Here is a 23,890-nt window from a genome sequence, read left to right as displayed (position 1 = left end):
CATCAAGCTAGTAAGCTCCTCTATAGAGAGCTTTTGATCTTCCTTGTATTGAGCTAGCAAGCTTCTCTGTTGTCAGCTAGCGAGCTCCATTGTATTGAGCTAGGGTCCTTCCTTGTATCAAGCTAGTGAGCTCATCTGTAGCAAGCTAGCAGCCTCCACTGTATTGAGCAAGCAAGGTTCTCTGTAGCGAGCTAGCAAGCTCCACTGTATTGAGCTAGCTACCTCCCTTGTATTGAGTTAGCAAGCTCCACTGTAGCAAGCTAGTGAGCTCATTGTTAGCAAGCTAACAAGCTGCGCTGTATCAAGCTAGGGAGGTCCGCTGTCCATCGGGCGGCTGGCTAGCATAGCGAGCCATCCCACTGAGTGCCCGTTTAAGCTAATGAGGACAAATACAGGTGGGGCCACCACAGAAACTGAAATCCATTGGGGGTCCACATTTTCTGCTCACTTTGAAACCATTTGGGGCCCACTCCGCCTTGCTGGCTGGAAGTTTTGTGACTGGAAAAAAATATCCATGAATATATGAAACCGCAAATGAGCGGGGAACACCACGTCTATGGGGACACACTGTACATCACAGGCTTTCCCCAAACGTCATTACATATTGCGTTTGTGGGCTTATCGTTTACTGCAGCGCGTAGGCTACACCATAGAAGCATGGCGGACTTTGAGGGAGAAGAGGTGCTTCTCATTTAAAGTCAGCAGTACTGAATAAGTATTTTACAGTTTGGGATGGATAATATGTTAAGTAGAAACATTTCAAATAAGTTTTTTTTTTTTTACTTTTTACTATTTTAATGCAGTATTGTTTTTATTCCAGTGACACTGTCACATTAGGTTCTGACGTTGTGTGTAAGACAAGTTAAGTTTGTTACAGCATAAATAGAGATGTTGAAATGAAAATCACACCTCTTGGTTACTATGTATGTATTATTGTTTATTTGTATTGGATCCTTTCTGTTGGTAGTAAAACAGACCGTTTGATGTAAGAAGCAAAAAGAAAACATACTTTAATTCATTGTGTTGGGGGAAAAATTGAAATTAAATTTCAATTAAATAAATTTTAAAAATTAAATGAATTTTAAAACTGTGAATCAAATCAAATCGTGGCTTGATTGCATCGTTACATCCCTAACCATTACTCCCCTACTTTGTGGAGTGGTTGTGGTGATTTTTATGCCACCCTGTCACTTTGCAGGGACTTCCATCCGGTTGGGTCTCGCGCACTCTCGCATGACAGCATCTTTATCCCGGAGGAGGCGCTGAGGGAGCTCGCTCTAAACCACAGCATGTCCCAGGAAAACGTTTCCGACAAAGTGAAGCATCTGCAGGTCCGACCCTGAGGGTTTTATCATTTCTTTGAGCTTCATTTATTTGTTTGTTTTTTTACGTTCTCCTAATTGTTGACCACACAGAAGCAGATAGCACAGGGTATCAAGTTTGGCCAGCGGCCGCCTTCACTTCGAAGGAGCGAGGGAGATGAAGGCAGCTCAGAGGAGGAGGAGGTTCCTCGGAGCCCTCTGCAGGTTCTGGCTCAGGTTGAAGCAGAGCCACAAAAAACAGAAACAAAGGTAAGCTCCAAAGAGCTTTCTTTTGACACCAAGCTGTGTCCCTAAATCATGTGTCAAAGTCGAGGCCCGGGGGCCGGATCCGGCCCTCCGGGTAATTCTATCCGGCCCTTCAGATCATTTTATTTTATTGTTATTAATGGCCCGATGTTATTTTGCGCTTTTTTCTAACTTGTATAATTCTGACAAAATATATTTTTATGGACGGTAAAATGTTGAAAGTTCTTTAAGGTTTAAGTTGATTTATTCTTGATTAAAATTCCTGCATTTTTATTATTAAAAAAAAAAAAATTGGCATTCTGTGAGGTTTTTGGACTATTTTGGAATTTACTAAGATTCTTTGGGGCTGTTTTGGAGTTACGCTAATATTTCAGCTACATACTAGCTGTTTTGGATAATTTAGGCTTTTAAAAAAAGTTTTTTTGTATTTAGCTTATTTTTCAGGTCCATCGTAACTGTTTTGTTTTTTTTTTGTTTTATTTAGATTTTTAGCCTATTTTTGAGTTTAGTTAATATTTCAGCTACATGCTAGCTGTTTTGGCTAATTTAGGCGTTTTATTTTATTTTTTAGGCCATTTTGGAGTTAGGCTAATCATTCAGCTACATCGTAGCTGTTTTAATTAATTTTTTTTTTGTTTTTTTTTTTTTTTTTTTGCTATTTTTTCATTTAGTTAATATTTAGGCTACAACCTATTTGTTTTGGCTAATTTAGGCTTTTAAAAAAATATTCTGTTTTGGAGTTACGCTAATATTTACATGCCAGCTGTTTTGGCTAATTTGATCCTTTTTTCAGCTTTTTAGGCTATTTTGGAGTTAAGCTATTTTTTTCAGCTACATGCTAGCTGTTCTGGTTAATCTAAGTTTTTTTTTTTTTTTAAGGTTAATTTGGCATTCAACTAATATTTTAGCTGGCTATCAGCTTCAGCGTTTTCATCTATTAGCTTCAGTGGTTTTAGCGATCAATTTCTTGATAGCTAAAATTTTCAGCATCTCTAGCAGCCAAATTCAGCTTTGAGCATTCATAATTCATCTAGTACATAATTATGTTAAAGTTTTTTAAAGTTTTAAAATTTAGTTTTATAGTGTTCATTAAATGTTAATCCGGTTCGGCCCGTGACCTAAGGGGTGTTCTGGGTTTTGGCCCCTTGTGTGATGGAGTTCTACACCTCCGCCCTAAATGTTATACACGAGAAGTAACAGACGGTCAGACAATCTGAACATCTGCTCCACTGTCATGTGAAAAACAGGTCAGCACCCCACTGAAGTCCCCCAGGTCCAAACAGGTTCTGCCACCAACTGGTACAATAGAGTCCGTCAACCTTGATGCTGTCCCCCAGTCGGTTCCTCTTTTGGACAACGCCGCCGCCAAGCATAAGCTGTCAGTCAAACCGAAAAACCAGAGGATTTCCCGTAAACACCGACGCTTCACGCAGGTGAGATCACGTTCATATGAGGCTCCTCATATCTGATCATATTTTCAGTCATTCTGATTCTGCTCCCCCAGGATCTCCAGGAAGTTTCCATCCCTGGACTAGTGCAGGAAGAGCTGGAGGCAGCCGGCGGCTCCTCGTTCGACCAGCGCAGAGCATCTGCTGACGACTTCCACTGGGAAAGCTTAAAGAAGCAGAGGCTCTATGAGGAGGAGAGGCAGGAAGCAAAGAGGAGGAGAGAGCAGGAGGAGCAGAACCTCCGAGAGGAGGCAGAGAAGCTGAGGCTGCAGAAGCTGGAGGAAGAGAGGTTCAGGAAACAACAGGAGGAGGAGGATAGGAGGGTCAGAGAAGAGGAGGAACAGAAGAGGAGAGAGGAGGCTGAGATGAGGAGGAAGGAGGAAGAGGACAAGAAGCAAAGGGAGGAGGCTGAGAGAAAAAGGAAAGAGGAGGAAAGGAGGATCAGAGAGGAGTTAGAAAGACAGAAGCAGGAGGAGGCTGAGAGAAGGAGAAAAGAAGAGGAGAGGCTGAGAAAGGAAGAAGAAAGGAAGAGACAAGAGGAGGATGAGAGGAGAAAGAAGGAGGAGGAGATGAGGATCCAGGAAGAGGAGGAGCGCATGAGGAAGTTAGAAGAAGAAAAAAGAGAGAGAGAGCGTCAACGGAAATTGGAAGAAGAGAGGAGACAACTGGAAGAGCAAAGGAGGAAAGAAGAAGAAATGAAAAAGAAGAAGGAGGAAGAGAGGAGAAAGAGAGAGGAGGAGGAGGCAAGGCTGGAAGCTGAGAAGAAGAGAAAGGAGGAAGAGGAGAAACTGAAGTTACAGGAGATTTTGGAAAAAGAAAAGATGAGAAAAGAGGAGGAGCAGAGAAAAATGTCTTTGGAGGAAGACTGCGGGAGCTTGGACGCCGAAGAGAGGAGGAGGAGGGCCGAGGAGCTGCGCTGGAAGGAGATGGAGGAGCGACAGAGGCCGTTCTCCTTCAAAGTCTCCTCCGGGGAGAAGCAGATCCTCTTCCAGAAGGTCAACCTGACTCCCGTTACGCTGGCCTCCAGCCTCCAGACCGCGGCTGTCGCTCCTCAAGGAGAGGGAGCCAGGGCCCCGCCCCCTGAAGGACCCGACCCCCCCAACCTGCCAGCGTCTCCATATGTCCCCCATACCGCCATCTTGGTGACGGGCGCCCAGCTTTGCGGGACAGCCGTCAATTTAGACCAGATCAAAGACACGGCCTGCAAGTCTCTGCTTGGTTTGAGCGAAGACCGGAAAACCCAAGGAACGCCGCCGGCGCCGAGCAAAACCTCTCCAGAGCGCAGGTCCGGGAAAACCAAATCACTGACCGAGTCCGCGCTCTCCACTGACCAGGCGAGCGCGGCGGTGCTGGCGGAGTGGGCCAGCATCAGATCAAAGATCTTCAAAGGGGTGGAAGATGGGAAGTACGATGAGTACCCAGACCCGCAGAACAGGAACCAGACTCCGCCCCCTGGCGAGGAGCAGCCTCCGTTTGCCCACGCGAACCTCAGAAAGACCGTGTCCTCCAGCGCCAAGTTCTCCATCACGCCTGCAAAGAAAAAGTTTGGAGATTTAAACAGGAACTCTGAACTGTTTGAGAAGGATGCAAAAGAGGAACCATCTAGCCCCCCTGCATCCTCCCCCCCCTCTACCTCTAAACCCCCCCACAGGACCGCCAAAACGGTCCGTATCGTGGACAGAGGGTCCGAGGAGTGTATGTTTGCGAAGGATCTCCCATCGTTCCTGGTTCCCAGCCCAGGAGAACGACCGGAGGGGAACGAGCCGAAGAGCGATCCGGAGAAGTCCGAGGGGGAGGAGCGAGGACGGGACGCCGACGATAAGCCCTCTCCTTTTGGGATTAAGCTGAGAAGGACTAACTACTCTCTGCGCTTCCACAGCGAGCAGTCGACAGAGAAGAGGAAGAAGCGCTACAGCGCCGGAGACAGCTTTGACGGCGTCCCCTCTCCTCTGACCCCCATAGATCCAGACTCTGACGCGTCCTCGGTCTTCTCCGACAAGTCGAGTTCGCCTCAGAAAGACGGAGCGGCGTGTAAGTTCTTGCACGCCTCCTCCCCCACCTTCCCGAAGGGTAAACCGGCCCGATCCGCCAGCGCCGCTTCACACAGCGAAGCACTCTCCAAACCCCCTGTCTACAGACGACCACCAACATCCCCCAAACCGTCCGGTGGATCCCCAACTCCTCCCCCGTCCCCACTGCCGAAGGCCGGCCACGAGGCGCCCTGCGACGATGCAGTCCAGAGGGACGCGGGTTCATCAGGTCTGGATCAGGACAGCAGGAGCCAGGAACCGTCAACCACAGGCCAACCGTACCGGAGCAGCCAAGGTGAAGACGAGCCGAAGGAAAAGAGATCCTTCTTCCCCTCCATCAACATCCCCTGGAGGGAGAAGGCTGACAGGAAGGCGGAGCTTATCAAGAAAGGTCAGTGTGGCTGTCAGCTCAAACTTCAACAATCTTTAACTTCAGAGCAGTGGTCTCAAACTGGTGGGCCATTTGTGGCCCCAAAACGATATGTTGTGGCTCCCGCTTTAATATGAGGCGTGTCTGACGCGGCTGCTGTGTTTGGAGTGGATGAAGATTTGTTCATGTCTATGTACTGAGTGATATCTTCTACGTTTCCAATGGATCATTTCAAAGCACTTCACACAAACAAAAAGTAGTAAAAATAGTAATTACGATCAAATTTCCCAAAACACACATAGACGTTCTGCAAAACTGTCCAACCAGTTCTGATAAACAGGAAGTTCCAATTCCAGTAAGGCATGTATAAAATAATAGAAGAATCTTAAAATTGATCTGAAAGTTGACTGGGAGCAAGAGCAGAGATTTCTAACTCAGATTAATGTGGTCTTATTTCTTATCAAGCTGCAGCCAATTAATTATTATTTTTCTCGACCCCAGAAAGAAAAGCATTACAGTGATCTTTACTAGATGTTTCAGAAGCTTGTAATAATGTTTCTGCACTAGTTCTGGAGAGAAAATTCCTAAAACTTGTTTTGTGTGTGCTTCTAAGGTAAGATCTACATCTAAAACAGGTGCAGAACTCAATCGCACAAGGGGCCAAGTCCTAAACACACTTTAAGTTGCAGGACGAACAGGATAAAAATGTATTGAACACTTTAAAACAAAATGTGTTAATCTTTAAAACCATAACCTTTTAACATAATTGTAAACTAGACATATAGCATTACCTGTGATGATGCTAGTGTGAATGCTGTAAGCTGAATCTGGCCGCTGAAGATCCTAGTGCTGATAGCTGAAGATGCTGAAATTGATAACTTAAAACACTGAAGCTGATAGCCAGCTAAAGTATTAGCTAAATGGCAAATTAGCCTAAAAAACGTAAAAAAAACGTAGGTTAGCCAAAACAGCTAGCATGTAGCTAAAATATTAGCTAAAATCCAAAATAGCCTTAAAATCGTAGTAAATGCTAAAATAGTCCAAAAAGCTAGAAGAATGCTGATTTTTTTTTTTATTAAAACTTTAAATCTGTAACTATTTAATGTAATTATTAATAATAAAAATGTATTAATATTATTCCAGTATAAATCAACTTAAACCTTAAAGAACTTTCAATATTTTACTCTCCATAAAAATATATTGTAAGAATAATACAAGTTAAAACTAAGTGCATCAATAAGCCGCTTTTCTCCTTCACAATCTTCTGGAATTATCGTGTTAACGGTTGAAAAGTTCCAGTAAATCAAAGAACAGAAACACTGGAGCTCAGATGTTTTTGTGTGTTCTCCAGCAGAGAAGCCGTCCCTCCAGAGCAGGCACTCTCTGGACAGCCCAAAGGTCCAAGACAAGGAAGCCGGGCCGTTGTGGATCACTCTGGCCCTGCAGAAGCAGAAAGGCTTCAGGGAGCAGCAGCAGAACCGCGAGGAGCGCCGGAGCCAGAGAGAGACCAGGCTGGCGGAGAAGCAAACTCGAGAAAAAGAGGCCGTGAGTGCCCCAGTTCCCCCGTTCCCCACTGCCCTCAGCGCCCTGAGCCTGCTGTCCCCTCTCCTCTGCAGGCTGCACTGATGAGCCCTACAGACAGTAAAGGAAGTGGGAGCACCAGCCCTTCCTCCAAGCCTCAGACGCCGGAGGAGCTCAAGAGACCCGACAGCCTCCTGGGACGGTTTGAGCGCAGGGAGCATCTAAAGAAGGCCAACACCTTACCGGGCTCTGTCACAGGTAAGAACTGGTGTTATTGCTGATCAAAGTACAACTCTTGGTGCATTTGTACGGGTCAAACCAGGACCAGCTTAAAGTGAATTAAAAAACAGATAGAAAATTTGAAAGACACACATTGTCATATGTTCTTTTTTAAATGATGACAAGACACTGTATATTTGAAAAAAAGACAATGAACAATAAAAATAAAACTTGAAATAAAACTAGAAAATTTAAACAATATATTGTACATTTTATTTAAATTGAAGCGTCTGAGTATTTTTTAAAAGCGCTATATAAATAAAATGTATTATTATTAAAATTGAAAAAAAAAAAGTATTGAAAACTTGAATAAAAAACTATAAATGTAAAATTACCAATTGAAAAATAATGTATCCATTAGGGCTGGGTATTGATTATGATTTCCAGAAATGATTCGATTAGATTCACAAGAGACTGAATCGATTCGATTTAGAATTGTTTCTATTCTTTTTATTTCTCAATTCAATTTATATTTTTATGAATCGATTATCGATCTATTAAGTTTAAATCAATTTAAATCAGTTAATCGATTTTATCAACCCAGCCCTAATATCCATTAGTAACAGCTACTATTTTTAATTTTCAATGATTTTTTTTTCTGAATCTTCACTTTCAGTCCTCAATTTTCAGCTTCTATTCAGATTTTCAAGTTTTTGCTGCTGAACTGACTCTAATTTTACATGGGGGCGGGGCTTTGAGCTCATTGGCCACCAGGACATGTTTCCCATGGTGACAGAGGAGACTCCTCACTACACATTTTCTACACTTTTCTCTCATTTTTATCTCATTAATTAAACTTTCATAGAAAAATAATTCTAGCATTAGGATGAAAACGAGGATCTGATCACCATAAAGATTTATGTAACGCTGCCAAGTTGCACGTCTGTATGAAAAATAGAGCGAAGGAGATTGATTTACTAGATCAACAGCAAAGTCGCACAAAAAAACAAAAAAAATCCAAACAGTGAGACTGCGAAAGGTGCACCGCGAAATTATCGAGGGCAAACTGCACATTAGTGACACTGCTCTCCATAAGTTTGATCAGAGTGGGGTGATGCGACCTAAACCGACAACGTTCGGCAGCAGAAAACACCGACATTACCTTTTGGGAATCATGGGATGCAATTTCGGGTGGCCAATGACCTCAAAACATGTAAAATTGGGTTCAGCTTGTCAGAGAAAACTCAAAAATCAGAATTGAAACTGAAAACAGAGAACTGAAAGAGAAGAATGAGAAACCAAAAAAAGGGAAAAGTTGAAAGTACAAATGAGCATTTAAAAAAAAAAATAAATTCAAGTTTCAAATATACTTTTTTTCAACTTTTCAATATTTCTTTTAAGTTTTTAATATTGTATTCAAGTGTTCAATTTTATTTTTTTAACTTTCAAAAATTTCAATATTTACTTTAAAATATATTTTTTTTCAAATTCACAATGCCTGTTTTTCATGTTTTCAATCTGGTTTATCATTCACTTTAAGCACATCTTTTTTTAATATATTTTTTTATATATATTTTCAAATTTTCAAGCTTTATATCAAGTTTTCCCTTTATTCATTTTTCAGAATTACATCTGGTTTTCAAATGTTCATTTTTTTTTTCAAATGTTCCAACGTGTTTTCAGTTCAAATGTCTGTTTGTTCACGTTTTCAATGTTTTTCCTTCACGTTGAGTTGATCCTGATTTGACTCCCTACAGTTAACCAGAGGAAGTGAGGAATCAGTTTGAAACATTTTATTAGATGAAAATCCTGACCCATCAGTTTGCTGGGGGAAAGTTTCTGGAATCCAACCTTCACCTCTTTTTGAATCTCTAGTTGAGATTGCAGACTCGACACCGTCGCCACCTGCCGTCAAGGACTTGTCGAAGCGCTTCCCGTCCAGCGACTCTCCGGGCGTGTCCACAGAGCCGGCCTGGCTGGCGCTGGCCAAACGAAAGGCCAAAGCCTGGAGCGACTGTCCCCAGATCATCAAATAACCCCTCCCTCCCTCCAGCTTGTATGGATGCAGCAGGAGACTGAGGAGGCACCTGCCCCCTCCCCCAATAACCCCCGTCGCTGACTGTGAAGCAGGTAAACCCCTCACGACCCACCACGCTGGCTGCTATTACCGTCCTCTTGAAGTGCGCTTTCCTCCACTAAAACCGCACAGATATAAGGAAAGAGTCGCTGCAAGCATGCATGTGTTCTACCCAAACAGTGTATGACCCTGAAGGCATTGTTCTCAGCAGCCAATCACCATCCTGGTTGGCCAATGCAGTAGCCAATAACCCTAAACTCTTTTTTTTAACTTTGGAGCCAACTGTGTCATCATGATGTAAATAAATCCTTCACTAATCCCAGTATAACTTCTCTGTATTATAGTGGTGAAGCTCTGATGAATGGCAGTATTTAATCTATCAAAGGTGTGCGTCTGAACTGTGTTTCAAGGGCTAAAGGTGAGAATAATAACTGAAGTCTAACAGGCATCTTCTCTTCTGCCCTCCTTGGTTTTGTTCATGTGAAGCAGCAGATCGATCTGCTCTCAAGCTCTTCTGTAACTTTTCTCTAAACTTTGTCGTGTAAAAAATGCACCTTTTTTAAAGAAAAAAAAAATTGAAAGTCATTTTGGGGAACGGAACGGTTCTGCCCGCCGTGACGACTGTGAAAGCTGTCCAAGACGCTGTTTGTGCTGTAAATCATGACGGAGACGCTGGAGTTTGGCCTTCCTCAGACGTCCTGCTGAAGTCACCACACCCTCATTTAATCCTTTCCTGGACACATTTTGATATCATATTCTAGTTCTCAGCGTAACAAAATACTACTTTGTAGGGCTGGGTTGATCAAATCAATGTAAGTTTGATGGATCAATAATCGATTCATAAAAAATGTCAATTGATTTACCACGGAAAGCTAAAGTCTACTAGCTTGATGCTAACGTTTCATGGAATTCCCCATAGGACGGCTAATGCTAACGCTCGGTTCACCAAAAATATACATTCTGACTAAATGAACATCTATATAAACTCAGACATGAATTTAACAAACTCTTTAAGGAAATACTTTTACAGTAACCATATAAGGTCTAAAACACAGTTTTTTTCCTCATACTTTCTTCTTCTGGAATAAGATGTAATGCTATAGTGTGATCTCCACCTAGTGGTCAAACTGAAACGTCCTCCAGGAGAAGCAGAACAATGTTTACAATGTTAATGATCTGAACATTTTAGTTAGAGAATCCATGTAACACTGGATGATATTAACAATCTCATTATTTACAGTATGTGAACTAGATCAGATTAATATAAATATATTCAAATCATATAGTAGATTATTAATGTATTTCTAAACAAATGTGTCTAAATGTGTAAACTCAAAATTGAATTGAAGATTCTAAAAAAATCAAACTGAATTGTTTCTGGTAATTACAATCGATCCCCAGCCCTCTCTCAGTTGTTGTTTAGGCCTAGTCTTTTGTTTGTGTGGTCTTGGACCAAACCTGACCCATAATCAGCTGTCATTGAAGTTTTTACTAGAAAGAGACGGTGGAATGTGTGATAATCATCTTCGTAGCCCCTCACTGTAACTCATCATTTCCCACATAAATACCTTATTTGCTTTAATAAAATATTAGTAAAATATTTTTTCCATAAAGAAAACCAAGCATCTAAAATCATGTTTTTGAACTCAAAACTGGAGAAGGATTAAAAGAGGGGCTGCTAACTTGGCAGGACGGCAGCTCTCCCCTAATAAGCTTTAGGGCTGCCACGATTAGTCGACTAATCAACGACTAATCGACTATTAAAAAAGTCAACGACTAATTTAATAGTCGATTAGTCGTTACTTTATATCATATGGAGTCAGAATGTAGTAAAGTTGAACAAAGTTGTGAGAGTTCAGCACCAAAAAATGCACTTTTTTATGTTTGAGTCAGTGAGACCAAAACTTTATCTTTCGTGAACGATAGTTCCTTGTTTCAGATGCTGAAATCTTTATAGAGATCAGGAATATACTTTCCATCAAACTCATTTTGACAGGTGACCTTTGACCCCATACACCACAAGTGTCAAAGTCAAGGCCCGGGGGCCGGATCCGGCCTTCTATCCGGCCCTCCAGATCATTTGATTTTATTGTTATTAATGAACCGATGTTATCTTGAACTTATTTCTAACTTGTACAATATTGTCAAAATATATTTTTATGGAGAGTAAAATATTTAAAGTTATTTAAGGTTTAAGTTGATTCATTCTGGAAAAATATTCCTGCATTTTTATTATTCACATTTATGTTAAAAAGTTATGGTTTTAAAGTTTTAAAAATTGGGATTTTCTAGCTTTTTGGACTATTTTGGCATTTATTCGATTTTTTAGGCTGTTTTGGAGTTTAGCTAATATTTCAGCTACATGCTAGCTGTTTGGCTAACCTACGTTTTTTTTTTCAGGCTAATTTGGCATTTAGCTAATATTTTAGTTCACTATCAATTTCAGCATCTTCAGCAGCCAAATTCAGCTTACATCATTCACACTAGCATTATCACAGGTAATACTATATATCTATATCATAATTATGTTAAAAAGCTACTGTTTTAAAGATTTAAAAATGTAGTTCTGGGGTGTTCAATCAATGTTTATCCTGTTCGGCCCGCGACCTAAACTGTGCTTTGGATTTTGGCCTCTTGTGCGATTGAGTTTGACACATGTGCTATATTCCCTTTATATATGAAATTTATATAAAATTGTTAAGTCATCTTGAGGGGCGGGGCATCTGTCAAAACAAGTTTGATGGAAAGTATATTCCTTTTCTCTCTCATCTGATTTAATCTTGTCTTATTGCCAGAAACTAATGAAGGACAGAAGCTGCACCATTCATTAAAAGTTTAATAAACTATCCTCTTAATTGTCTTTATCTTTAGTTTAAAGCTAATGATGGTTAAGATGTGTGCTTTACATCCACTTTGCGCATGACCCGATTAGTCGACTAATTGGTAAAAATAATGGGCGATTAGTCGACTAATAAATAATCGTCTGTGGCAGCCCTAATAAGCTTATTAGTTAGTTCCATCACTTCCTCCTAAATGTGATCCAATCCTACGGAGCGCGAGCATTTCCCGTCTTCATTTCCTGCCATGCATTCATGGTCTGTGAAGTCCATCGGTAATCAGCTGCAGCAAACTCACTGGTTTTGTTTCTGACTTTGATGGTGCACATTAGTGTAGTGTACGCAGTGTTATGTGTAACAACAATGTTTGGTATTATTTGCACTTTTTGTCTCACTTAGGAGATATTCATGAAAAAACTCTTGAAGAGATCAAAAACATTGTAATGAAAACTGTAAATTAAACACTGATGTCTGAACCACACTGTTGTCTTTTCGTTTTCTGAGGCTGAAAACACCAAAAACTACGTCAGGTTTCCTCTTTATTAGTCAGATTTAAGGCATAGACATAATCATTACGACACCCAATTACCACACAGCCGCCACACACTACCGGGGATGAGAACAGCTCCCCGGGTAAAGCGTGCGAGGCCAGCATCTGTCCGTTTGCTGCGTCCAGGATCCAGACCGTCCCGTCTGTGGAAGCCAGAGCCACCAGGGCGCCCCCGCCGCAGCTATGGAACACACAAGGAGAGGAGTACACCCTGCTGCAGGTCTGAAAAGTCCAAACTTCAGAGCCGTCGGCCGCACTCAGACAGTACAGGCGGCCGTCGTGAGATCCGCACAGAAGCCGATGTTGTTCCCGGAGGAAGCACGGAGACGAGAAGACCGGCCCCTGTGTGGGGAACTGCCACAGCTGCAGGAGAACACAACAAACGCAGTCAAGCCTCTAAAGGAGCAGAGATCCAAAAGAATTCAACCGCTTCATTTTGGTAAACCGCAATGCAGCGAGTAACAAACCGGAAATAAATAGGGGCCGGTAGTATTTGACACAAAAATAAAACAAACTGAAAGAAATATTAGTATTCGGCCAAAAAAAAAAGTAAAATGTCTGAAATTTTTGCTAATCTAAAATAAACGTAATTATTTTCAGCTCCAAATGTTCAATTTTTTAAGGTTTTCAAACTCAAAATTTCAAATATTAAAACTTTTGACCCAGCTGAGGCGCGTTAAAAACTGATTGTAATTACCACAGTTCTCAGTCAGTGAATGCACCGGGACTGAAGTTACCACCCTCATCCATTTTGATTGGTCCTTCGTGTTAGCCCCGCCCCAATTACGTTATGTCCAAATTCCTTCCCTATTCACTGTTTTCTACTGCTGTCAAAATCTACAATTCTAAAATCCAGTGCACTAGTAATTTCCCAGAAGTCTTTGCGAAAAACTAGCGTGCATCGATGCTTACTACATTAGCAGATATAGACCACAATGCATTGCGGTTGAACAATTTTTGTGAACTAAACGTGTTTAAATGTAATCTTTTAATAAGCCATCCTTTTTAATCATCAGAACACAATAGAGTCACACATAGACGTTATGAAATGTTCGTGTTGATTCGATTTTTAGTAATATGCTAGCTGTTTTGGCTAAATTAGACTTTTTAAAATTATTTTTAAGGCTAATTTGGAGTTTAGCTAATATTTTAGCATTATGCTAACTGATTTGGTAAAATTATATATTTTTCCCAGTTTTTTTAGGCTACTTGGGAGTTTAGTTAATATTTTAGCATTATACTAACTGTATTGGCAAAATTAGACTTTTTTTTTTTCATTTTTTAGGCTAATTTGGAAATTCGCAAATATTTTAGAAGTATGCTAGCTGGTTTGGCTAAATTAGACTTTTTTAAAAATTATTTTTAAGAATAATTTGGACTTTAGCTAATATTTTAGCGTTATGCTAGCTGTTTTGGGAAAATTAGATATTTTTTCCAGTTTCCTAGGCTAATTTCGCATTTAGCTAATACTTTCAGCATCTTCAGCTATCAGCTCTAGTATCTTCAGCAACCACATTCAGCTTACAGCATTCACACTTCCATTACAGCAGGTAATGTTATATATCTAGTTGGACTTTGTATTCAGGCCAACTTCCAAAGGAAACACAATACAAAATAGTTTTTCTTAAAAATATTCTATCCTTGTTTTTTTCAAACAAAGCAATACATTTTCTGTCACTTGTGCCAAGTGTCAGTGAAAAAAACTAAAGAAAGGCCTGAGGCCTTCTTCCCACCAGTTCTCCGGTGTGAGTGAGGCAGCAGATGTTTCCATCCACCGAGCCGATCACCACGCAGCTGGAGGAGCAGTTGGGCGAGGAGAAAAAAGGGACGCCTCTGTGGTACGACCACGACTCGTCTCCACTGTCCTAGAAAGAGCACGCACACGGCGACGCTTTAACACAGTAAATGGACAGGGCTGTGACAGAAAGCGCTGGAGCCGTTTGACTCACAGGGTTCAGGCTCAGCAGACGTCCTGCCAGGGTCGCCACGTACAGCTGTCGCGGGGAATCGTGAAGGTGCGGGGAGGAAAACACGGCGCCGCCACAGTGACGCTTCCAAACACACCGCTGAGCCTGAAAACAGGTGAGTTGAGTCGGAAACACACAAACGTCTGTCTGCGTCTTAAATTCTTCATTGAAGGAAGGTGAAGCTTTAAGGTGGAGGAGAGGTCTGCAGGGTCAGTCAGTCCCTCACCTGTGGGTCCAGAGCATAAACATTTCCATCATGTGAGCCGGCCAACACCAAACCGCTGACAGCATCCACAGCGGGACAACTCTTCACCGCGTCTCCCGTCCTAAACGTCCACCGGGTCTCTCCAGAGTCGGCACTTAAGAAGTAGATGCAGCCGTCGTAGCAGCCTGAGGGAGAGCATCCACAATAGGGCTGATTAGTCGACTATACTTGATGTTCTATGGAGTCAGAGTGGAGTAAAGTTGAACTAAGTCCTGAACGTTCAGCACCAGAAAATGTACGTTTTTCATATTTGAGTCAGTGAGACCAAAACTTTATCTTTTGTTAAAAACAGTTCCTTGTTTCAGATGCAAACCTCATTGTGTAAATGTAATGAGCATTCACACTACAGTGATTCTCCTGATCCTTTCTGTAAATTTATCAGCACGTAAAAACTCAATCACACTTACAGCGATTTCAATTATCTTGGAATAAAAACATTCAGCTTGTCAAGAACATTATTGCTTGTATTTTTGGTATTTAAAAACTTATTTTTTTAAATATTGAGCAAAATATTAATAAATACAAGTCTTTAAATATATTCATGGGATATCTTTTCATCTTTCAGTCATTTTCAAAAAATTTGGAGTTAACTAAATATTTTAGCGACATGCTAACGTTTTGGTTCATTTATTATCTACTGGGGTTGTTTAGGCTAATTTAAAGTTTAGCTTCTATTTTAGCAATATGCTAACTTATTTGGCTAATTTAGTTTCCTGAGGAATTTTGGGCTATTTTAGAGTTTAGCTAGTATTTATGACGCGAGCTAGCTTCTGTGGCTAACTTGGCATCTACTGAGGTTTTTATGCCAATTTAGAGTTTAGCTAATATTTTAGCAACATGCTAACATTTTTGGCTAATTTAGTTTACTGATTATTTTAGGCTAATTTTGGAGTTTAGCTAGTATTTAAGCAACGAGCTAGCTTCTGTGGCTAATTTGGTATCTACTAAGGTTTTTTAGACTAATATTTAAGCAACACTAAATATTTTGGCATGTCATAGGGATTAAGCAAATTTGGAGTTTAGATCATACAGCAAATTTCCTACATTTTTTTTTTTTTTAGAAACTTTACTCCTCTTTAAAGTTTCATTGAAATTTTCAGTCTTTTAGCAAATTTAACATTTTGCAAATAGTTTTTACATTTTCGGCAATTAAAGTAAATTGCATCACCATTTTCAGCAAAACAGTTCAGCATCTTTAGAAACTATTTTCAGCTAAAAGCATTCACACGAGCATTATTGCAGGTAATGCAACTTTCCTAGTTTGATTTAATCTTGTTTTATTTACCAGAAACTAACCAAGGAAAGAAGCTGCACAATCCATTAAAAGTTTAATAAACTATCATCTTTATCGTCTTCATTTTTAGTTCGTTTAAAGCTAATGATGGTTAAGACGTGTGTTTTACATCCTATTTTCACACGATTAGTCAACAAATAAAATGATCGTTTGTAGCAGCTCTAACCCAGAATCCTCCTGAAATCAGAAATCTGGCTGCATGCAGACCTGACACTCACCTACAATTATGAGCGAGCCGCAGGGAGACGCAGCAGCCGAGGCCTCCACCCTGCCCCCGAGGACTCGCTCCCACAGAACCCCACCGGTACCGAGGTCCAAAGCCTGCACCCTGTGGGAGTGAGAGCCAATAAACACTGTCGTCCTGCAGCCGTCGGAGCTCTGATTCGCACCGTCGATAACCAGAAGCATCGGGGAGGCGTCCACACATCTGCCGGTGTCTGAAGCCCAGCTCAGACTCATCTCCACCTTCACAGCTCTGTGTGACTCCGCCCCCCTCAGTCCGGCGTCTTCCAGCGTCTCGCTTGAGTCCGTCATATTCATTTGTGTCACCCGACCCGCTCGCTGCAGCACCCTCACGGCCCGTTTCTCCGCCGGCTTCCACTCCCTCTTGGCTGCAGCAGATGGAGGATCGGCGTGTCTCTTCTTGGCCTGATGCGATGAGGATGGGCGGCCCTCCAGCATCAGTGCGACGTGCCGCCACAGCTCTGAGAACGTCCCGTCCAGCAGCACCTCCAGGAGCTGTGGCGAGGGCGCTCCCACAGCGGCGCCGATGTCTTCACACAGACGTACAGCCTTCAGGGAGTCCCCCCCACTCAGCAGGAAGTTCGACTGCTCGTCCAGGTCTGCATCTCCAGGAAGACCTAATGCATCCTTCATAGAGACCAGACATGAGTCTGAGCATCAAAAGATCCTGAACTGCATCACAGAGAGGACAGACCTTCCACAACGCCTGCAGCCTCTGCTTCAGGGTGTGGACATCTCCCCGTGGAAATCCCAAACGCTCCCTTTGTCTTTCATATGATCTCATCAGAGCCTCCAGGTCGACCTTACCTGAAAAACCAAACAGGTGAATGAAGAACGAAGGAACGTTCTCACAGGAGTGAACAGTCTCCAACTCTCACCATGAGGAGTCAGGGGCAACGCCGGCAGGAGCTCCAGAGAGTCAGGAATGCCGTGAGAAGGCAGCAGCACAGACAGCTGCTCCAGAATCCGCCTCTTCTCATCTCCACCTGCTCCTCCCCCCTCCTCCCAATGCTGCCGGACCGAGGAGGAGGAGGAGGAGCTCACAACAAAAGCAAGGAGTCGAGAGCTGCTGTGGAGGCCCACCGCACAGGCCGCCACCCGAGGGAGAGCCAGGACGAGCTGAAGGAAGAGGGCGGAGTCAGCGCTCTGCTCTCAGATGGTTTTAATAGTTATGCATGTTAGTGTTCAAACTTCCTGAATTAACTTCTGGTGAGGAATCTGCAGGACATGTTGGGATGGATCCTAGACGTATCCGAGAATGGAAATGGAAGCAGATGGGAGATACTGGGAAGATGGCAGGAGAAAGGGAGCAGACTATTTCTTGGTGGAGAAAGGGAGCAGACTATTTCCTGGTGAACGAATGGAGCAGACTATTTCCTGGTGAAGGAATGAAGCCGACTATTTCCTGGTGGAGAAAGGGAGCTTATAGTTTACTGGTGGGAAAAGGGAGCAGACTATTTCCTGGAGGAAAAAGCGAGGGATGAATTAGGAGAACTAGTTTGAAGGTGGATTGCCGAGCAAAGGCAGAAATGAAACATCTAGACTCCTCCCTCTTGAGTCATTTTTTAAACACATTACCTGTGATAAACAAGGGAACATTTTCCAGGTGAAATAAACTATTAAACTAAATCAAAATCTGTTTCTTTCAGCACAGGAGCCACTAGAGTGTTATCAACAGAAAACGATTGCTTCCAGATGAACAGTCGGTTTCTAGTGAATGAACCAGGTTACCTGCTGCAGGTGGTCCAGGTTTACTTGTTTTCCATTGCGTTTGATGGTTCGGTCCGTCCGGCCCTGAAAGTGCAGCTGCTGCTCTCTGATCTTCACCCAATCTCCGGTAGCTCTCATCGTCCCAGAGGCCACAGTGCCCTCCCCGTCCAGGAGGCACACCCTGCCCCCTCCACCTGCAGCAGTGGATCTGTGAGCCTCATCGGCCTGCGATTTATTTATGCTTTTACTAAAAGGTGCTCACCGAGGAACAGCTGTCCTTCTCCCTCTGTGACGACCCGGCCCAGTTCATCCCTGACGTCCACCTCTGTGTCCATCAGAGGAGCTCCGAGAGGAACCGAGGGCTCTCCACTGCGAGCCCAGCGGTGTTTCATGAGGACTTTACCACAGAATGTGCTCAGAAAACAAGTGATGATGTCAAAGACTCACAGGTCGCTGGACCGCAGCAGAGTCTCGGGTATCTTGTAACAGCAGGCCCAGCAGGAGACCTCCGTGATGCCATACAGGTTAAAGATGCAGGTCTTATTTTCCTCGTGTTTCCAGCTCCTCAGCAGAGCTGGAGGCGGGCAGGCTTCTCCCCCCAGAGCCAACACCCGGAGGGACGAGCTGGGCGACAGCACCTCCTCTTTTAAAGTGTGGTGGCCAAAGCTCAGGAGGAGAGTGGGGGTCACCTGGAGACACGGGGAAGGTCCTTCTCAAAAGAAGACGAGACGTGACCGCCAGTGGGAGGACAGACGCTGACGTGACCTCCAGAGGGAGGACAGACGCTTTACCTGAAGGACTGTAACTTTATGCTCTTTGAACAAAAGCCCAGCGAGCCGACGAGGCATTTTCTTGATCAGGCTGGGTACGATGAGCAGCTGAGCCCCAGATGACAAAGCCAGAAAAATATCCACCACCGAGGGGTCAAAGGTTAAAGGGGAGGCGAGAAAAACCACATCAGACGAACTCATCTGAAACAGAGACCTGAGAGAAAAAAGAGACGATGAGGTTTCTATTGAACAGAACTACAACGCAGTAGTGCTGCCACAAACGATTATCTTAATAGTTGACTAATCACCAATTATTTTTTCTGATTAGTCGACTAATCGAGTCATGCGCAGAGTGGATGTAAAGCACACATCTTAACCATCATAAGCTTTAAACTAAATAAAGACGACGATAGTTTATTAAACTTTTAATTAATCATGCAGCTTCTGTCCTTCATTAGTTTCTGGTATTAAAACAAGATTAAACCAAACCAAACTACAAAAGTTGCATTAACTGCAGTAATGCTAGTGTGAATGCTATTCGCTAATAATAGTCACTGAAGAGGCTGAAGTTTTCTGCTGAAAATGGTGACGCAGTTTACTTTAATTTCTGAAGGGATTTGCTGAAAATGCTAAAGTTATTTGCAAAATGTTAAATTTGCTGAAAGACTTTAAATTTCATTAAAGAACTATGAAAGAGCGCTAAAGTTGACCTAAATTTCAGAAAAAAGATTGTAATAAATTTGCTTGAAAATAATACAATTTGCAAAAATATTTAGTTGGTTGCTTAAATGTGAGCTAAACTCCAAATTAGCCCAAAAACCCTTAGTAGATGCCAGATTAGCTTAAAAAAAAGCTAGAATGTTGCTTAATGTGAGCTAAACTCCAAAATAGCTTAAAATTCCTCAGTAAATTAAATCAGTCAAAAATGTTAGCATGTTGCTAAAATATTAGCTAAACTCTAAATAAGCCAAAAAAAAAAAAAATACGTCTGTAGACTACAATTTGGCCAAAAAAACAGCTAGCTCGTTGCTTAAATACTAGCTAAACTCCAAACTACAACTTTTTTCTCATGTGTTAAACATGTTAAGACCAAAATTGCTGTGAAACTTTACAATGAAGCAGAAAATATTGGTTAGGAAATGTCTAGCTTTTTTAAATTTTAATATTGTTTTAAAATTAGCCAAAAAAGCTAACGCATTGCTTTAGTACTAGCAAAACTCCAATATAGCCTAAAAGTCCTCAGTAAACTAAATAAGTCCAAAGTGTCAACCTTTTGCTAAAATACAGGCTAGCCTAGTGGATAATAAACTAGTCAAAAATGTTAGCATGTTTGCTGAACTCCAAATTAGCCTAAAATTTCTCAGTAAACTAAATTCATCAAAAATGTTAGCATGTTGCTAAAATAGAAGGTAAACTCTAACTTAGCCTAAAAAAAACCCCAGTGGATAACAGACTAGCCAAAAAGGTTAGCATGTTGCTAAAATATTAGCTAAACTCCATTTTTTTTAATTTACTATAAAAGATGAAAAAAAGCCCAATAATATATTTAAAGTCTTGTTGAAAATCTATTTAAAATTATGACATTTAATGACTTTCTCATTAATTTCCTATGGGGCATATTTTGCTCAATATTTCAAAAACTATAAAGTTTATGAAAACCAAAAATACAAGCAGTATCATCCTGAAGGTTTTGATACCAAGATTGCTGAAATCCCTGAAAGTGTGATTGAGTTTTTACGAGTCAAAAACGTACAGAAAGGAGCAGGAGAATCACTATAGCGTGAATGATTACTACATTTACACAATGAGGTTAGAAGCTGAAACGAGGAACTATTTTTCACTAAAAATAAAGTTTTGGTCTCACTGACTCAAATATGAAAAACGTACATTTTTTGTTCTGAACGCTCACAACTTTGTTCACTTTTACTACACTCTGACTCCATATAAAATAGTGACTAATGGACTATTAAATTAGTCATCGACTATGTTAATAGTTGATTAGTCGTTGATTACTTGACTAATCGTGGCAGCCCTACAAAGCAGACAAACAAATCCACCTACCTCAGGTGCAGTATGTTGGGAACAATACACCTGTGTGGCACCCTCACCATTTTGGGAGGGCCTGTTGTTCCAGACGTGTGCAGTACGTACGCAAGCTCTCCATGAGCTGCACCGCTCTCCAACAACGATGCACCACAGCCAGCCTCCTGGTGGCCATCTTGCTTTGTTCCAGGTTCAGGTTTAGCACATGACAGCTTCTGAATGTGGATCAGGGTCAGCTTGAACTTTGGCAGTGTCGCACAAACCTCAAAGGTAAGGTATCTGCTGAGAGTGGCCTGGAACTGCTGGAAAGGAAGAAAGATCAGAGGTGAGAATTTACAGAAAAGCACAAAAAATATATTTCATTAAAAAATATACTCTTTCCACAGAATTGCATGTATCCTTTATACTTAAAGTCAAATTAGTTGTTACGTGTGTGTGAAATCTGTTCTTTTCACCCATCCCCTGGGGGAGCGGTGAGCTGAAGACACAGCCGCACTTGAGACATATTTGGTGGTTTAACCCCCCAATCCAACCCCTTAATGCTGGGTGTCAAACAGGGAGGTACTGGGTCCATTTTTAAAGCACCACGCCAATGAAAATGGTGTTTTAACATTTCGTAGTGACATTTTTTCTTTTCTTTTTTTCTTTAGTGACATTTAAAGGCACTGTATTTTGACCAGTATGAATTAGGGAGTGTGCCAAAACACTAATATGTCACAATATTTAGTCCTCAACAAGCATCAATCTTTTATTTACGTTTGAAAAGGCTGTAAAAAGTTATATTCATCATCCTTTGGTGAGACGTTCCTTTGGAGGTAGATAGGGGGCGCACCAATGTGTCTGGCAGTTACTTGAATTATTTAATTTTTGTTCTGTTTACAACAATTTTGCACTAAGTCAGGGGTGTCTAACTCAATCACACAAGGGCACAAAATCCAAAACACACCTTATGTCACGGGCCGAACAGGATAAACATTTATTGAACAGTCTAAATATACATTTTTAAAACTTTAAAACCGTAACTTTTTACCATAATTATGAACTAGATATATAGCATTACCTGTGATAATGCTAGTGTGAATGCTGTAAGCTGAATTTGGCCGCTGAAGATGCTGAAATTGATAGTTGAAAAATCAATGAAGTGAATAGCTGAAAATGCTGAAGCTGATAGCCAGCTAAAATATTAGCTAAATGCCAAATTAGCCTAAAAAATAATTTAAAAATAAACTTTGGTTAGCCAACTAACAACTATCATGCAGCTGAAAAAAATAGCTAAACTTCAAAAAAGCCTAAATTAGCTAAAACAGCTAGCATATAGCTAAAATATTAACTAAACTAAAATTTCCTAAAAAAATCTTAGTTTGTGCCAAAATAGTCCAAAAAGCTAGCAGAATGCCACTTTTTAAAACTTTAAAACCGTAACTTCTTAACATAATTATGAGCTAGATAATGAGCATTACCTGTGATAATGCTGGTGTGAAAAGCCATAAGCTGAATTTAGCTGTTAAATATGCTAGTGCTGATATGAAGATGCTGAAACTGATAGCTAAAAATGCTGAAGCAGAAGTCACTGAAGCTAATAGCTGAAAACGCTAAAGCTAATAGCCAGCTAAAATATTAGCTAAATGCCAAATTAACCTAAAAATGATTTTAAAAAAACTTAGGTTAGCCAAACAGCTAGCATGTAGCTGGAATTTTAACTAAATTCTAATATAGCCTGAAAAACTTTAAAATGTCTAAATTAGCCAAAACAACTAGCTATATTATTAGCTTAACTTTAAAATAACCTAGAAATTCTTAGTAAATGCGAAAATGGTCCAAACGGCTAACAGAATGCAAATTTTTATAACTTTAAAACTAACTTTTTAACATGAATAACAAAAATTAAAAGGCAGGAATATTATGACAGTATTAATCAACTTAAACCTTAAATAACTCAATATTTAACTCTACATAAAAGTATATTTTGTCAAATGATAAAAGTTAAAAATAAGCGTAAGACAACATCGAGTCATTAGTAACAATAAAATAAAATGATCTGGAGGGCCGGATAGAATTACCTGGCGTGCCACATCCGGCCCCCGGGCCTTGACTATGACACATGTGCATTGACATTTTTCGCACACCACGACATACCGGTAAAACCACACATCTCTATAAAAGTTACCAATCGCTTATGATAATTTCATTTTCTTCAAGGAAGTAATACACCAACCTGCATCAGGCGGGTCTCCACGGCGCAGTACTTCAGTCCACACTGACTCATTACCTGAGCCGACAGGAGTGCAGGAGCTTCGGGGTCCAGCGGCATATAAGCAGCAGGACACTGTAAGATCCTGGAGGAAAGTCGGGAGAACTCCGAGTCACAATCTGCTCTGGTCCAGCAGAGGTAAACAGAAGCAACCCCCGTTGGGTCAGACCTACCCTAGGATCCAGACAGGAACAAGCAGATCATCGCTGCAGTACAGACCAATAACGCTGTGGATGGGAGCGCATCTCCTCAGAAAAACAGCTGAAAGTTCCCCGCTGAGCTGCACCAACTCTCGGTACAGCAGCGACGCCGAGGGTCCAGCATGCGCCGAGCTGCCGCTGTCGAACACTACGGCCGTCCGGTCAGCATGCAGAGATGCGGCAGCGGACACCGCGGCCTGCAGCGTCCGAGCGGCCATGGTTACCGGTAATGTCCTCCAGGTCCTCTTATGTCAGTCTTTAATCGTGAAGAATCTCTACATTATCCTTAATGAAGCGTGGAATATAAGCTTCACGTCTCTAGTGTTTACAGGAGACGGATCCGGTTAGTCGCGTGTTGATTACGTCATTTTGACTTCAGGTTCAATGAGCTCACACACTAAATTATAACCCATGATATACCCTGTAAAAGCGTAGAGTACACCTAAAAAAATCTAGATTTGTAGTCATATATAAGTCGGTGGCAATAATATGCATTATTATAGTTTTAGTAACACCTTCTGGTTTGT

The 23,890-nt window shown here is 41.6% G+C and overlaps 2 protein-coding genes across 11 annotated transcripts in view; one reads left to right on the top strand and one right to left on the bottom strand.

The window, feature by feature from the left end:
• cracd (capping protein inhibiting regulator of actin dynamics) overlaps positions 1 to 9,797 on the top strand; it is a 37,164-nt gene extending 27,367 nt beyond the window's left edge. For 6 of the 8 annotated variants that reach the window (XM_024259008.2, XM_024259012.2, XM_024259009.2 and 3 more), the window contains exons 3-9: positions 1,199 to 1,331; positions 1,416 to 1,571; positions 2,816 to 3,001; positions 3,073 to 5,437; positions 6,768 to 6,961; positions 7,033 to 7,195; positions 9,032 to 9,797. In XM_024259008.2, the coding sequence (XP_024114776.1) occupies positions 1,290 to 1,331; positions 1,416 to 1,571; positions 2,816 to 3,001; positions 3,073 to 5,437; positions 6,768 to 6,961; positions 7,033 to 7,195; positions 9,032 to 9,192 (3,267 nt within the window). In that variant the 5' untranslated portion in view covers positions 1,199 to 1,289 and the 3' untranslated portion in view covers positions 9,193 to 9,797. The remainder of the gene's footprint in view (positions 1 to 1,198; positions 1,332 to 1,415; positions 1,572 to 2,815; positions 3,002 to 3,072; positions 5,438 to 6,767; positions 6,962 to 7,032; positions 7,196 to 9,031) is intronic. The other 2 variants (XM_024259005.2, XM_024259007.2) reach the window with 2 other exon arrangements.
• A 2,792-nt stretch (positions 9,798 to 12,589) lies between these two features.
• On the bottom strand, positions 12,590 to 23,851 carry aasdh (aminoadipate-semialdehyde dehydrogenase). 3 transcript variants are annotated; one of them, XM_024258790.2, is made up of 14 exons: positions 23,337 to 23,851; positions 23,128 to 23,248; positions 20,931 to 21,214; positions 18,891 to 19,083; positions 18,547 to 18,788; positions 18,362 to 18,468; positions 18,121 to 18,293; positions 17,268 to 17,508; positions 17,084 to 17,196; positions 16,365 to 17,016; positions 14,814 to 14,977; positions 14,570 to 14,692; positions 14,354 to 14,485; positions 12,590 to 12,983 (listed from the first exon to the last, which is right to left on the bottom strand). In XM_024258790.2, exons 1-14 carry the CDS (start codon positions 23,579 to 23,581, stop codon positions 12,597 to 12,599), a joined length of 3,177 nt encoding a protein of 1,058 aa, XP_024114558.1. In that variant the 5' UTR covers positions 23,582 to 23,851; the 3' UTR covers positions 12,590 to 12,596. The 3 variants fall into 3 exon arrangements, with proteins under 3 accessions (XP_024114558.1, XP_024114559.1, XP_024114560.1); XM_024258791.2 differs by having other exon boundaries at positions 20,931 to 21,211; XM_024258792.2 differs by lacking the exons at positions 23,128 to 23,248; positions 23,337 to 23,851 and adding an exon at positions 22,973 to 23,101 and having other exon boundaries at positions 20,978 to 21,214.
• Positions 23,852 to 23,890: the final 39 nt, after the last annotated feature.

Source organism: Oryzias melastigma, linkage group LG4 (assembly GCF_002922805.2).
Source record: "Oryzias melastigma strain HK-1 linkage group LG4, ASM292280v2, whole genome shotgun sequence".
Classification (NCBI taxonomy): domain Eukaryota; kingdom Metazoa; phylum Chordata; class Actinopteri; order Beloniformes; family Adrianichthyidae; genus Oryzias; species Oryzias melastigma.
This window is presented reverse-complemented; position numbering and strand designations above follow the sequence as displayed.

What these genes read in the sequence shown, in the direction of transcription:
- aasdh (XM_024258790.2), bottom strand. Translation starts at nt 23,581, where the DNA reads ATGGCCGCTCGGACGCTGCAGGCCGCGGTGTCCGCTGCCGCATCTCTG. An exon ending in GGCTGCAGGCGTTGTGGAAG is followed by an intron (nt 17,017 to 17,083) that starts GTCTGTCCTCTC and finishes GTCTCTATGAAG; the next exon opens with GATGCATTAGGTCTTCCTGG. An exon ending in CGGCTCGCTCATAATTGTAG is followed by an intron (nt 14,978 to 16,364) that starts GTGAGTGTCAGG and finishes GCTCTCCCTCAG; the next exon opens with GCTGCTACGACGGCTGCATC.